Source organism: Pseudonaja textilis, chromosome 2 (assembly GCF_049901715.1).
Source record: "Pseudonaja textilis isolate UNSWEBS1 chromosome 2, rPseTex1.2, whole genome shotgun sequence".
NCBI classification, from domain to species: domain Eukaryota; kingdom Metazoa; phylum Chordata; class Lepidosauria; order Squamata; family Elapidae; genus Pseudonaja; species Pseudonaja textilis.
In genome coordinates this window covers 98017542-98031674 of record NC_141991.1, presented here as the reverse complement: position 1 = coordinate 98031674, position 14133 = coordinate 98017542, and the positions used below count along the sequence as shown (strand labels likewise).

At 39.0% G+C, this 14133-nt stretch overlaps 1 protein-coding gene across 2 annotated transcripts; it reads left to right on the top strand.

Moving 5' to 3' along the window:
• Positions 1 to 6000: 6000 nt before the first annotated feature.
• Positions 6001 to 13914, top strand: PTGER1 (prostaglandin E receptor 1). 2 transcript variants are annotated; one of them, XM_026696259.2, is made up of 3 exons: positions 6001 to 6209; positions 10306 to 11167; positions 11984 to 13914. In XM_026696259.2, the coding sequence occupies exons 2-3, from the start codon at positions 10337 to 10339 to the stop codon at positions 12236 to 12238; spliced, it is 1086 nt and encodes a 361-aa protein (XP_026552044.1). In that variant the 5' UTR covers positions 6001 to 6209; positions 10306 to 10336; the 3' UTR covers positions 12239 to 13914. The 2 variants fall into 2 exon arrangements, with proteins under 2 accessions (XP_026552044.1, XP_087780786.1); XM_087924660.1 differs by lacking the exon at positions 6001 to 6209 and having other exon boundaries at positions 8007 to 11167.
• The last annotated feature ends 219 nt before the right edge of the window (positions 13915 to 14133 follow it).

The following is a 14133-nucleotide window of genomic DNA, read 5'->3' as shown; positions in this document are numbered from 1 at the left end:
TCTTTTCTCCTTAATACCATACACTATGCACTATAAAGACTGTTTTATTCTCCTATATCCCAGATTTGGAGGGAGGACAGATCTGTGTTAAGGATTCTACCAAACTTTGTATGGGACACACACACATTTTGGACTGCATAAAGGCTTGCACATGTTAGGAAGTACTTTCTAAAGTGCTTTCCTTAATCTGAGCAACTTTTTTGAGCTATTAGGTAATAATCTTCACCAAAGTGCTGCAAAGAATTTTCGTAACTCTCTCCTCTTCATAACCCTGAGGATTTCATAATCTCTTACTCCAGGCAACCTTTTGTGGAAACGGAGCCTCCATCTAGCTTCTATGGCTTCTTCATAAAAACCAAGATTCCTTACCTTTCAGTAGAACGACTCACATCCCTTGTTCAGATGTGCTGTAGGACAAATGCAGATAGAGACATGTTACCGGTGTAACTGCCCAAGAAATCTAAATTTTCATAATGATATATATTTTCTTACCTATTTTATCAAATTCAAGTAAAACATTGTTAGACACCGTCTAAAACTGCCAATGAATTGGATTCTGAGAGAGCAGTTTTACCCTACCCCTTTGTTCAACAGATTACTACAATCTGAATTGAAAGAAAAAAAATATATCCAAACAAGCTTTTTTAAATATTATTTCAGGGATACTGTAGTAATGATATGATGTTGCTATGATTGAGTAGCTCACAGCAGACCCTGTAACAACTGGTTTCACATACAGTATGGTTTGTCTAACTATAGTTTCTTAAGTAAAATCCAACTGATTAGACTCCTGTGACATACAAAGCAAACTCCAATAAACCACATGATGCCATAGTGTACAGTATTGCATGTGGATAGGAAAAGCAGAAAGGCAAGCAGGCCAGGGAAACCCCTGCCTTTGATCATGGGAAGCTGAAAGCCGGAGGCAATTTCCCACCATTTTAAAAAGGAAAACTGCTTGAATAGAAAGTATATTGTTTAGTTTTAGCATTTCTTTCTCTCCATGTATCTTTTAAGTTTATTTCATCTACCATTTTAAAGAAGGATTTAGGGAGAGTCTTTCTGTTTTGCTTTGTTGTTTTCTGTGCTGTATAATCCAATTTGTTGTCTACAATTCTATTAAAATCTCCCATCATAACTATATTAGCATAGTCCAATTCAATTATTTTCATATGTAGTTTTTTGTAGAATTCTTCTTGTTTATCATTTGGAGCATATATTGCAATCAGGAGTGTTTTCATATTATTGTCCATTATTTCCACCATTAGTATTCTTCCATCATCATCAGTATAAATCAATTTTGCTGGGGTGGTCTCTTTGGGGTGGTCTCTCTAACCCTAACCCTTTCTATTCAAATAGACACTTATGATCCAGAATAGATATGATATGGATGTCAACAGAATTAATACCTAACATTCAAGAAATAAATACTGAAACAAGTACTTGGGCAGATCACAATCCAATGACAATTAAATGGAAAGGACAAAAAAGAAGATCTAGATGGACGTTAAATAATACTATTTTAAAGGAAAAAGACTTTACACAGTGGATGGAGAAAGAATTGGCTGTTTTCTTTAGAGAAAATAAAAAAGAAGATACATCAATTGAGAATGTATGGGACACAATGAAGGCATATGCTAGAGGCTTGATAATAGACTATACAAGGAAAAGGAATACTATGAAAAGACTAGCTTCTAAGGCCCTAGAGGATGAGCATAAAAGACTTGAAAAAGAGCTACAGAAAATGCCACAGAAAAAGGACATCAAGTTAAAAATGGATATAATTAAACACAAAATGGGTCAAATAGAAAAAGAAGGATTAGCACAGAAAATTAGAGGTGCTAAACAGAACTACTTCGAAGACGCAAATAAACCAGATAGATGGTTAGCATATAAATTGAGAAAGGAGAAAGAATCAAGGAAAATATTGTAATTAATAGATGACCAAGGCCAAGTTTGCCATGGTAACAAAGAGAAGAAGGAAATCATTCGAGACTTCTTTTGGAAATTATATATGCAAGAGAATATTGATGAAGAGAGAGTTAAGTAGTACTTACAGAATGCTAATTTACCTCAGATACCTAAAGAGACTGAAAAAATGTTAGAAAGCAACATAACGATGATGGAGTTAACTGAAGCACTCAAGAAGCAAAATAATGGAAAGGCACCAGGCCCAGATGGACTTCCGGCAGAATTTTATAAAACATTACAAGAATTGTTGAATCTTCCATTGCTAGAAGTTATGAATGAAGTTATGTTAAAGAAGAAGATACCTAAATCATGGAAGCCTATATTACACTTATTCCTAAAGAGGATGCCGACCCATTACAAATTAAGAACTATAGACCCATTTCTTTACTAAATGCAGATTACAAAATCTTTGCTTCAATATTGGCAGAAAGACTTAAAAAATATTTAAATAATTTTATCCATCCATAATTTTATCAAAATGGATTTCTGCCAAAGAGACAAATTAAAGACAATATGAGAGTAATCTTGGACACCTTGGAATACTACGAGGCACATCCTGAAAAACAAATAGCTCTGATATTTCTAGATGCGCAGAAGGCATTTGACAATGTGAATTGGCGATTCGTGTTATTACTGCTGGAACACTGCTGGGTTTTGCTAGAAAATTCATTCAAGCAATAGAAGCTATATACTATAAGCAAACGGCAAAGGTAATGATAGAGGGAGAGCTGACAGACTCTATCAATATAAGAAAAGGAAGAAGACAAGGGTGCCCACTATCACCTTTGTTGTTTGTGTTAACTTTGGAAATGCTAAACAGAAATATTAGAGATGAAAAGAATATAAAAGGAATGAAAATCAAAAAGGAAGAATTTAAGCTGCAAGCATTTGCAGATGATCTGGTTTTCATCTTGGAAGACCCTTTAGAAACAGCATCAAAATTGATAGACAAGATAGAGACATATGGAAAGGTGGCTGGTTTGAAAATAAATAAAGACAAAGATCTTGACAAAGAATATGCTATTAAGACAAAAGGGAGAATTGGCGGACCTATTGAAAATTCAGGTCACAAATAAGATCAAGTACTTGGGGGTATTTGACAGCAAGATGTAGTACATTAAAAGAGAATAATTATATCAAACTTAAACAGCAGATATTGCTAGATTTGGCGAAATGGGAAAATTTACAACTGTCACTAATAGGGAGAATTTCAACAATCAAGATGGATATATTACCCAGAATTTTATATTTGTTTCAAACAATTCCAATTAGGCTTGGAAAAGATTACTTTGAAGATCTAAATAAAATTGTGTTGAAATATATATGGCAAGGTAAGAAAGCGAGAATAATACTAAAACTTTTGCAAGATGCTAGAATTAGAGGAGGATTTGGTTTGCCTAATTGGGAATTGTACTACCAGGCTACAAATCTGATGTGGGTTAAGAAATACTAGATTGTTGACATTAGAAGGACATGATTTGTTGTTGGGGTGGCATGCTTTTTTATGGTACAAAGGAACTAAAACACAGGGGTATTTTAGAAGACATTATATACGGGAGTCTCTGTGGTTAAACTGGGAGACGGTTAAAAGACAACGTTATTTGAAAATTCCAGCCTGGTTATTGACTATTGAAGCATTTTCGTATCCTATAATATACAAAAAGGAACAAACAGTTAGATATGGTGAAATACTGAATGAAAAGGGTGAACTTAAATCTATGCAAAAACTAGAGGAACAAGGTATGAAGATGAATTGGTTTTCATATGAGCAAATACATTCAAGGTATGATAAAGATTCTAAAACAGAAGGTTTCTATGATAAATTGACTGACTTAGATAAGATTTTGACAGGTACTGATGAAAAGGTGATTAAAAAATTGTATAGATATTTATTAGAAATTAAATTAGAAGAACAAGTTAAAGAAACTATGATTGCTTGGGGGAAGAATTTTGGATATGGGATTAATCTAGAGAAATGGCAAAAATTGTGGTCTCAAAATTATAAAATGACAATGTCAACAGCATATAAAGAAAATTTGTATAAGATGTTTTACAGGTGGCATTTTCCCCTGACAAGAATAGCAAGAATGTTCAAGAATAAATCTGAAAAATGTTGGAAATGTCATCAGACACCTGGCTCATATTACCATATGTGGTGGACTTGTGTGGATGCTAAAAAATGCTGGACTAAAATCAACATGTGGTTGGAAAATATGACAAAAAACATATAGAGTTGAAACCAGAGATATTTTTATTGGGAATTTTACCTGAAATATATAGTAAAGACATGAAATACCTGATTGTAAATGTATTAACAGAGGCTAGGATTGTATTTGCTAAAAACTGGAAAAATGAGAAGATACCATTGCAGGAGGAAATCATTAAGAAAATATTGGAATGTGCTGAAATGAGTAGATTGACATTTGAAATTAGAGAACAATTAGAGGATAAACAATTCTATAAAATTTGGGATCTTTTCTATTAATGGTTAGATAACAAAGTACAGTAATGAAATATGTAGATTTCTAGAAAATTATAAATATATAAAGATGTACTTCTTTTTTATTATAACTACAAAATGATTTTAGGATAGATTTGGGGTGATAATATGAACTGTTATACAATAAATTAAGTAAATTATGGTTATCTTGTAAAACATGAATAAAAGTATAGTCGAATGATTGATTAATGATACTAAGGTATTTAGTTTTTGATTGACAATATGAGATTATATGTAATGTAATTGTAATTGAAGACTACGAAATGGAAGCACAAAACAATTTGTAAACCAACCGGCACACTGTATGTACACCTATGGAAGACAGCTTGATGTTTTTTATGTTTTGTTTGTTTATATTTGTTTTTAAAAAACAATAAAATCTTTATTAAAAAAAAAAAGGAAAACTGCTGTAGACCTACAAAATCTTACAAATTTGTGTGATGTGATTTCACTCTTAGTCCCCCCCCAACCAAATTCCCTCCAAATATTGGGTGGCCGTTGGCTCCCATATGCCTCCCTAAAGGCACAGAGGTTTGCCAAATTGTCCCACTTTATTGGCCCTCAAAATCAAGAGTTGCAGAGGTCTGAAACATGAAGAAGTGCAAATACAGGTAGTCCATGGCTTACAGCGGTTCATTTAGTGACCGTTCAAAGTTACCACGGCCCTGAAAAAAGTGACTTATGACCAGTTTTCACACTAATGACCATTGTGGCAGATCAAAATTCAAACCTTGGCAACTGACTCATATTTATGATGGTTGCTGTGTCCCAGGGTCACCTGATCCCCTTTTGCAACCTTCTGACAATGAGGAAGCCAGACTCACTTAACAGTTTGACTAATTTAACAACTACAGGGATTTACTTAACAACTGTGTCAAGAAAGGTCATTAAATGGGGCACTTAACCAATGTTTCACTTAGCCACAGAATTTTTGGGCTCATTTGTGGTCGTAAGAGGAAGGCTACCTGTAGGTTGCTGCTTAATGGGCACTCCCTTGGCCTCTCTCTTTAAGGAGGTGTGACACACACACAGACACACACACCCCGCAACTCTCTGGAAAGAAAAGCAGTAACTCTCCCAACACTGCTTCTGTCGCAGAGGGCTTTTGTGGTAAGAAAAAAGCAACTTTGGGACCACAGAAGAGATAGACAGACAGACAGACAGACACACACACAGACAGAGGCGGAGAATTCAAAGCTTCGTGGGAAAGATTCCCTTCCCAACCCGTGTAACTAAAGAGAATTAAAAGGTTCACACAGACCCGCGCCCCATCTCGGACCACGAAGCTTAGTTGTTTTCAGAGGGTCCGCTACTTTTCCGAAAGTGGGCGCGGGTCGCAAAGGAGGATGGAGGAGAAAACTTCTCCTGCAGAGTGTGCTGGACGGGGTGGGGGAAGAAGTCCGGCCTTGAGGAAGAAAGCCTTCTTTGGAAGGCGGCCCAATCGTCGGAGGGGGGAGGAGGGAAAGTTCAGAGCGCCCCCTAGTGCTGGCGGAGGGCATGCCCCTCGTCTCCGGAGTCAGAGCCAGAGAGGGTGAGGCGAAGTCGAGCGCCGCGGAGCCCTCTGAGGCTGGGGGATCCCGACGGAGGCGGCCGCCTTTCGACAGCGCCTGCAAGGGAACAATGCGCTGGGAGCCAAAGGAGACTCAGGCTCTCAGGAGCTCGATCAACTCTTCATCCAGTTTCGTTGGGACGAGGAGAGGGAACCGGGGCTTGGAGGAAAGGAAGGGAGCAGCCCCAGGTATGCTCGGGGTCAAAGGCTGGGGCTTCCACGGATCCTTTGGGGGCCTCCAATTAGTTGCAAAAAAAAGGCTTATTGGGAGAAGCGAAGCAGGCGGTCTTACATCTCTGGCCAGTAGATCTCCGCGGTGCGCTCAAGCTGGTCGGAGGATATTCATGGGGGGTGGGGGTATTTAGTGTTGAAGAAGTTGAGTTGCTTTCCGAGTGACTTGCTTGCTTTAGGGATGGAAGCACCCAGAAGAATCGGTGCCGTTCTGGGAGAGAAAAACATGGGGTAGAAGGCAGGAGCTCGAATTGTTTGGGCTTTACTATTCCGTGGGAAAAGTACTCAGAAAGTCCTGGAAGGAAGCGAAACAGCTACCCGCTTTCTTGTAAGTGTTACCGGGAACTCTTAATTCTAAGAATCCCCGGTAAATGGGCGAAAAATTGTCATTCGGAGGCTCTTCCAATAGAGACGGGAGGCATCTATCCCCAAATACTCCTCACCTGTTGGAGTGACGTTTTAACCCAACCTGACACGATTTTATTCCCAGTTCTGCCTTCCCAGAAGGTAGTTATTCCCTGTCTTCTATCACATGTCCCTGTTCAAGTAGTGAATAGAGTGGGGAAATCCTCCCACCACCCTATTAATAGTTTGTAAGTAGTTTAGAATATGGCAGTTCTACTTGGTCTAAACAGCTGTATTGTACTTCACTCTGTTACCTCCTAGCCAATGGGGCTTTTGAATGTGTAGGTGTGGGGTTTTATTTAGTTGAAAAGCAAGACAGCCAAAGGACACAACTTATGCAAGGATATAAGAAGCTAGTATTGTGAACCTAACAAGTTATTTACTCCTGTACAACTTTGGTGTGTGGGTGTATCCAATTAAAATTGATTAATATAAAATTTGATTGATTAGACTTGTAGATCTTTTTTTTCCCCCTCCTCAAGCTAGATGCTTATGTTGCTTTGATTAATACCCGTGTAAGTTGTGGCAAGAACTATTTTCTGAAAAAGTCTTTCCTTCTAATGATATAGAGGAAGATAATGACTTTTGACTACCGGGAATGCTTCCCTGTATGATGTTTAGCAATATATTAATAATTTCAAATAATTTCTACTAACTTTTTTGTTAAATATTTTAACTGATGAATTTATCAATGAATTAAACATTGCGGTTCTTCAATTTTATAAGTTATTAGTGCTCCGTACCTACCACTAAAATAAAATTAAATAGCTTCCATCTTCTGGATTCACCCTCCCCAATATGGATTAAATCTGCTTTTCTCATATCTCAGGCGCCCTAAATGATTTGGCATGAGGGAAGCACAATTTTCTGTATCTGAGCGGCTCCAGAGCCTAATTCCAATTTCAAAAGAACTTTTATAGAAAGAGTGAAAAATGATTGTCTTCAATGTGACTAGTGGGATAACTAGAGGATACTAAGAGGTGAATGTTACAATTTATCTTCCCAGATTCTGTTTTTGTTTCTATAGGGGCAGTGAAAAACATGGGAAGTTATAATTGTATCATCTGATTTTGAATATAGCCACAGGTTACTATTGCTAGACAATAATTTTTTTTATGGAGCAATCCAGTTGCAGTACCTATGATAAGTACAAGAGATATGCTTATTTAAACACGCACGCCTGCTGCAAAAGTGAATAAGATAGCTATAGACTAACGCAATTTGCTTCTGGTTTTACCAAATGAATTTAGACCATTATCCAACATCAGAAGGGTTTGCCTCTCTTGCAAACTGTACATAAGTGAAAGACTTCTTTGTTGTTTTGTGCAGGGAAATTTTAAAAGGCATGATACAGTACTACCTTTATTAACACTAATACAATTTTTACAAAGATTACAGAAATAATCTTTCAGGGTTTTTCAAGGCGATTGTTATGCAGGACAATAATTGGACGGGGAGATGGTAATACCGCAGTTGTTCTGTTTGTATAAATATCAGGACTTTTGTATATCTAGAGAGCTATATCTAGAGATATTCAGTTCTGGTGAATACCAGTGAGAGTTTATCATGAAATCCAAGGTCCCAAAAGATTTTTTTTAAAAACAAATTAGCAAACAAACAGAAGCCACCAATGGCAAACCACATCCATGTTTTTACCACGAAAACTAGAAAGATATATACCCATGATGTCAACAGGAGTTGAACTTTTTTTTTTTTTTTACTCTGAAGTAGGTCCAATTGTGATGTCTCAGGTCAGAGGATATAGAAATGTTGCCCTAAGTTGGAGGGCAGGACATATTAGCAAATTTGGAAAGAATCTTCTATATACATAATCAAAGAGTAAACCTTTTGAACTTGATCTAAGTAAACATACGTAGCATTGTGTCATCAGCTTAGACTTTTGGATTAGACTTAAATCTATAAGAATGACATAAAGCTATTCTCCTGGTTTTTGTAAATAGTGTAAAACCTGAGTAATTGCTCCACGTGTTACAATGTTACAATAGATATTTTCCTCAGTCTTTATTATTTTGTTTATTGTAAAGATCTGGAAGATCTGAAAGAAAGTTTAAGAGAAACTTGTTGACATTATTTGAGGAACATTTAATTAAATCTAATAATACCTTTCTATTGTACATGCTATTTGTAGCATAAGATGCTAGTGTCTCAGAAATAAGCCTAACTTGTTCTTATCAGCTTGTTCTTTCTTAAATTTCACGATGACATCTGTAATCTAAAACATGAGTCGGAAGATTTATTGTGTTGATATTAAATTAGACATGTCTATACTGTAAATTTAAAATCCCTATTTATATGTTCAAATAAAATGACAGAAAGAATAATGTAATTATGAATTAAAACAAAGAACTTGTTATAAAATAAAATATAAAATATGGTACTTTTCCATTTTTAGTTCTGTTTACCCCCTATAGTTCCCTTACCTGTTTGTCACTATTGTAAAATATCCTTAATCTTAAGCTTTCTTTCACAGAATTGCAAAATCGTACTTAAGTTCCTTAGTAATGCTAAAATATAAAGTACATTGGGAAGATATTTTATCCTTGCTATTTGGAAGGACCCCAATAAGGCAATCTTGTGCATCGCTGAAGAGATGTTAACAGATACCCGATTAGCACCAAATCAACATTCATCTTAATCAGAGTGGGAGAAGTTACTCTAGCGCAGGAGGCAACAGATCACAAATAGTAGAAATATAAAAGTTTGCTTTCCTTGAAGACCTCAATTTATGACCACAATTGAGCCCCAAATTTCTGTTGTTAACTGAGAGTTTTTCTCCATGTTAGAACCTTTCTTGCCACAGTTATTAACTGAATCACTGCCAAGTTGTTAAGTTAGTAACACAGTTGTTAAGAGAATCTGCCTTCCCCACTGACTCTGCTTGTCAGGTCACAAAAGGTGATCACATGACCCCAGGACACTGCAACCACCATAAATATGAGTCAGTTGTCAAGCATCTGAATTTTGATCATGTGATCATGGGGAATGCTACAATGGTCATGTGAAAAAAAAGTCAGTCACTTTTTCCAGGGCTGTTGTAACTTCGAATGATCATTAAATGAACTGTTATAAGTCATAGGACAACCTGTAGCCAAAATCTGCCTGAGATAGCTGCTCCATTTGACTTTATGTACTTTTGGTTAGCTAGAAGTGAACTACCTTGAGGTAATTGGGGCTTAATTCCAGGAAATTGACGGCATTGTTAATATTCAGTCTGAGTGGGATCTTTTGATTGAAGGGGAGGTGCCTAAGTTAAGGCCCTGTGGATTTTAAACCATAAGCAGAAAATTCCCTATTTAAAAAGAATTTACTTAGTTACTTGTTCATGAAAGCCTTACTTCCTTTCCCCGATCGTGTTTCTGTTGGTTCTCCTCCTCATTGAAAATACGTATGTTGGTTTCTATGATAAAATATGTAATCCAAATCAGTTGTAAATTAAGAAAAAATAAATAAAAATACAAGAGAAGTCAGCCAGGCAGGACAACACAAAAGGGGAAGTTAGGAGAAACTACATTAAGTACGATGGAGTTCATACAGAAAACTGGCTTCTCTTGGGGGTTTGGCAGGAGCTGGTGGCTGGGAACAAATAGGACAGAAATGGAGGGCCTAATCTTGTTTTCCCCCCTCGCAGATGCCTGAGCCTGGAAGCAGCCGTTGACAGGATGTTTAGTATGCACCCTCCCAATGCTTCTCAAGCACCTGCCATTCATCTAGTGAACAGTTCCTCCTTGGGTCTTACAGAACTGGTGAAGACTCCATCAAGTGCTCCTTCTCCTGCTGCTCCCATCTTCTCCATGACTTTGGGGGCAATCTCTAATATCGTGGCCTTGGTAATCCTAGTGCAGTCCTACACCCGCTTCCGGCGTCGTTCCAAGGCCACATTCCTGCTTTTTGCCAGCAGCTTGGTTATCACAGACCTAGCAGGCCATATCATCCCAGGCTCCTTTGTGTTGCAACTGTATGCCACACAGCGTGGTTGGAGAGCCATGGATCCCTCTAGAGCTCTCTGCCAATTCTTTGGGGCTTCCATGGTATTCTTTGGACTATGCCCGCTCTTTCTGGGCTTCATGATGGCCGTGGAGCGCTGCATTGGCATCACTCGTCCTCTGCTTCATGCTGCAGTGGTCACGCCAGGCCGAACGAAGCTTTCCTTGGCAGGACTGTGGACCGTTGCTCTTGCCATTGCTCTCTTGCCTCTATGCACGTTTGGGAAATACGATATACAGGCCCAAAACACTTGGTGTTTTATCAAGGTGCAAGGGGCAGAAGAATGGTCCGAGGTTGCTTTTGCCATGCTCTTCTCCCTTTTGGGATTGGCTTCTCTGGTGGCCTCTCTCATCTGCAACACATTCAGCGGAGTCATTCTGGTGCGAGCTCGTCTTCGTGGTCAGCGCAAATGCGGTCGGCGGAAAACCAAAGCACATGACATTGAAATGGTTGTGCAGCTTGCAGGCATCATGGTGGTCTCCTGTATTTGTTGGAGTCCATTATTGGTGAGTAAAAAAAACAAAACAGAAAAGAAGCAATGGAAATGTGTAGGGCGTTTAGCACATATTTTGAGGCACAAAAAGGTGGGGAATTGGCATGTGTCAAACAATCCCTTCTCTAGTTCACATAAAGTTGGAGTGAGAGGGGAGCTATGTTCAGACTTGGAAAACAGCAATAGCACTTAGACTTATATACCACTTCATAGTGCTTTATAGCCCTCTCTAAGAAGTGCTTTACAGAGTCAGCATATTTTGTTGTTATAACTACAATAAACATAGTACTGATCTACATGATTTTTGTTTCCCGGTCTGGTCTATTTTAAAGGGCTATGGTTGTTCTATTACCATGCTGACTAAAAATTACATTAAAATAATATGGAGAGCATCAGATTGGGTAAACTTAGAATAAGATGCCCTTGGGTGTTAGGAAGATTCTTGGAAATATGTTCATACGAAACACAGTACCTTGATTATGTAAGGAACTATTTGATTAGAGGGGAAAGAACGTTAACTGGAAAACTTCTTGAGGTTAAAAGTTTGGATCAAATTGACATTATGCTTGGGTATAATAGCCCAAAGAATGAACCAAGCAATCACTCAATTGATTCTGAGAAGCCCTTATCAGCACACAAATAAAGGGCTGGGTTGTGAACGGTATATTTATTATGTGGACTGAGCTAATGTATACACAGAGTTAATACCTGTTTCTAAGTTCTTAGGGTCACTGGGAAGGAGTGGACCATATAAACCTACAGTCTCATTATCTTGTTCTCTCATTGGCTGATATAACATTGCTGCCCTTGTTCTCTGTGCCGTTCTCAGGTCATTGTCATCTTATCGGTGAGCAACTCTCATAAAGCTTTGAATTATGAAGAACTGCTGTTCCTTGGGGTGCGCCTGGCCTCCTGGAACCAGATCCTGGACCCATGGGTATATATATTGCTGCGACGGGCAGTGCTGCGCAAACTCCTGGCTCTACTCCTAAGGCGCCCTGACCTCAAAACAACACACTCTGACCGCTGGGAGGCCAGCTCCTTCCAGAGCTCCGAGCGCAGTGTTGCTGCTGGTCGCATCTAATATTGGGTGGAGCAAACAAGAGTTGATCGACTTGAAAGCACTTTGAACTTTCCTGGAATTCAGAATCAGCTATCTTGGCTGCTGCTGCTGGTGGTGGTGGTATAGGGAAGACCACAGATAAACTGGCCGTTTGCTTGGCAGCAAATAAGACGTTCAGTATTTTGAAGCAGCCTCTTGCCTGTTTCTGATTTTCTTATGAGAGGGAGAAAGGGAGAGATACACGATCTTCTTGGAAAATATAATGACAGTTCTTTGGGGATAGTTCAAGGGCATCCACAGAAAGGGTGAGGGAGTATAAATATATCACAATGTGAATGAAAAGTCATGATGCTCATGAATTCATTTTGATATCATAATGGTTTCTACTGGACACCTATGGAGAGCTTTGCTCAGTGGTAAAGAATACATTATACATTCCTGATACTTCCTGTAAAGCGGAACTAAGAACTCTTGTCTGCTCTCAGATAGTAATCTGTATCAGAAGATAGTTCTTGACCAGGTAAATGAAAGCAGGCCAGTATGTTTTGAGAGGAAAACGATTTAGTGCATTTTTAAAGCCATACGTCTTTCCTGATACAGGCTGCACTGTGCACGGTGAACAGCCTGGGAAATTATTCTTGCTATATTCCAAAGCTGAATCACGCTACCTGTGACTTTCTTGCATAGTGCAAGAGCAACTTCTCAAGAGTATGAAACTTGCTCTTGTGGATCCTGAGGTGAGAAAACATCCCAGGTAGCCTCCTTCCTCCCTCATCATCCTGTTGCACTTCCCTAGCCACAGAGTAGCCATTCGAGTCCAGCCCTGTCAGGGCAGGCTATTTAACCTGCTGCCAGAAATGACCTGGATATTTGGAACCTATGATGCAGATTTTCCACAATGTTGAGGCAGCTGCATTACAGCAGTGTGTAAAAGAATTTTAATGGGTCTAAAATTTGCTGTGCTTCTGCACAGGGAAATTGATGCAAAGTATCGCTTCGTCTCACCATCACATGTAGATCGCGCAGCAGTTGCAGTGGAGAAAAGAAAGGCACGGCGGCTTTAATTTAAACACGAACCTAGAAATTCTAGAGAACCCTTTCATGGGCATCGTAGATTGATTTATAACTTTTAAAAAAGGCTGAAAATGTGATCTCTTGGGGCCTCCCAAACTCAAGAATTTTAAGGAAGCGCCTTTCAGAAGAGTTAAGTAGACCCACAGCATGATTTACTCATAGAAGAGATCTGCAGAAGTTCCTTCCTAGGATGGATTTCAACAAATCGTTGCCGATGATCCTGCAAGATAACATCCTTGGGGAATTGGTGACACTGACTCACAGACTGCGAGGGGATTCCTCCGCCTGCCGCTCTACTCCAAGCTCTGGGAGGCTGTGGAGAACAGAGCATGGACAATGGGAAAACCCTGAAATGATTGGTCTGTAGGGCCTGGCTGTGACATAGCCGTACCCTGTGAGAACCCTTAATCAGCACCAGGCACATGCCACCATAAAGCACTTCAGTGGGGCATTCTGGCCTTTCATGCTTTTATGTTCTTCCATGTCCTTGACTTGCTTTGCACTTGCTTCACACAGCCGCCTGTGCTAGCCCAGCTAATCTAGTCAGCCTCGGGGGTCTCATTTTATTGTTCCATATGTTTTGTTTTCATTCAGTGGCTGCTTATTGTCAACAGGCAGCTGGAGCATGTAAAATCAAGCTTCCAGAATCCTGGCTGGGAAACAAATGGGATCAAACAGCAGAAGGAAAATTATCACCGTTATGGGAATTAGTTGAAAAAAAGAGGTGAAGGTGGAGATCTGTTGCTCCAGGTTCAAGTTTTCTGCCCCACTCAACACACCGGTATTGTCCCACCAACCCTTATTGTTCAGTATGGTTGTGAACACACAGCTGTTTTGCTATG

What these genes read in the sequence shown, in the direction of transcription:
- PTGER1 (XM_026696259.2), top strand. Translation starts at nt 10,337, where the DNA reads ATGTTTAGTATGCACCCTCCCAATGCTTCTCAAGCACCTGCCATTCAT. An exon ending in TTTGTTGGAGTCCATTATTG is followed by an intron (nt 11,168 to 11,983) that starts GTGAGTAAAAAA and finishes TGCCGTTCTCAG; the next exon opens with GTCATTGTCATCTTATCGGT.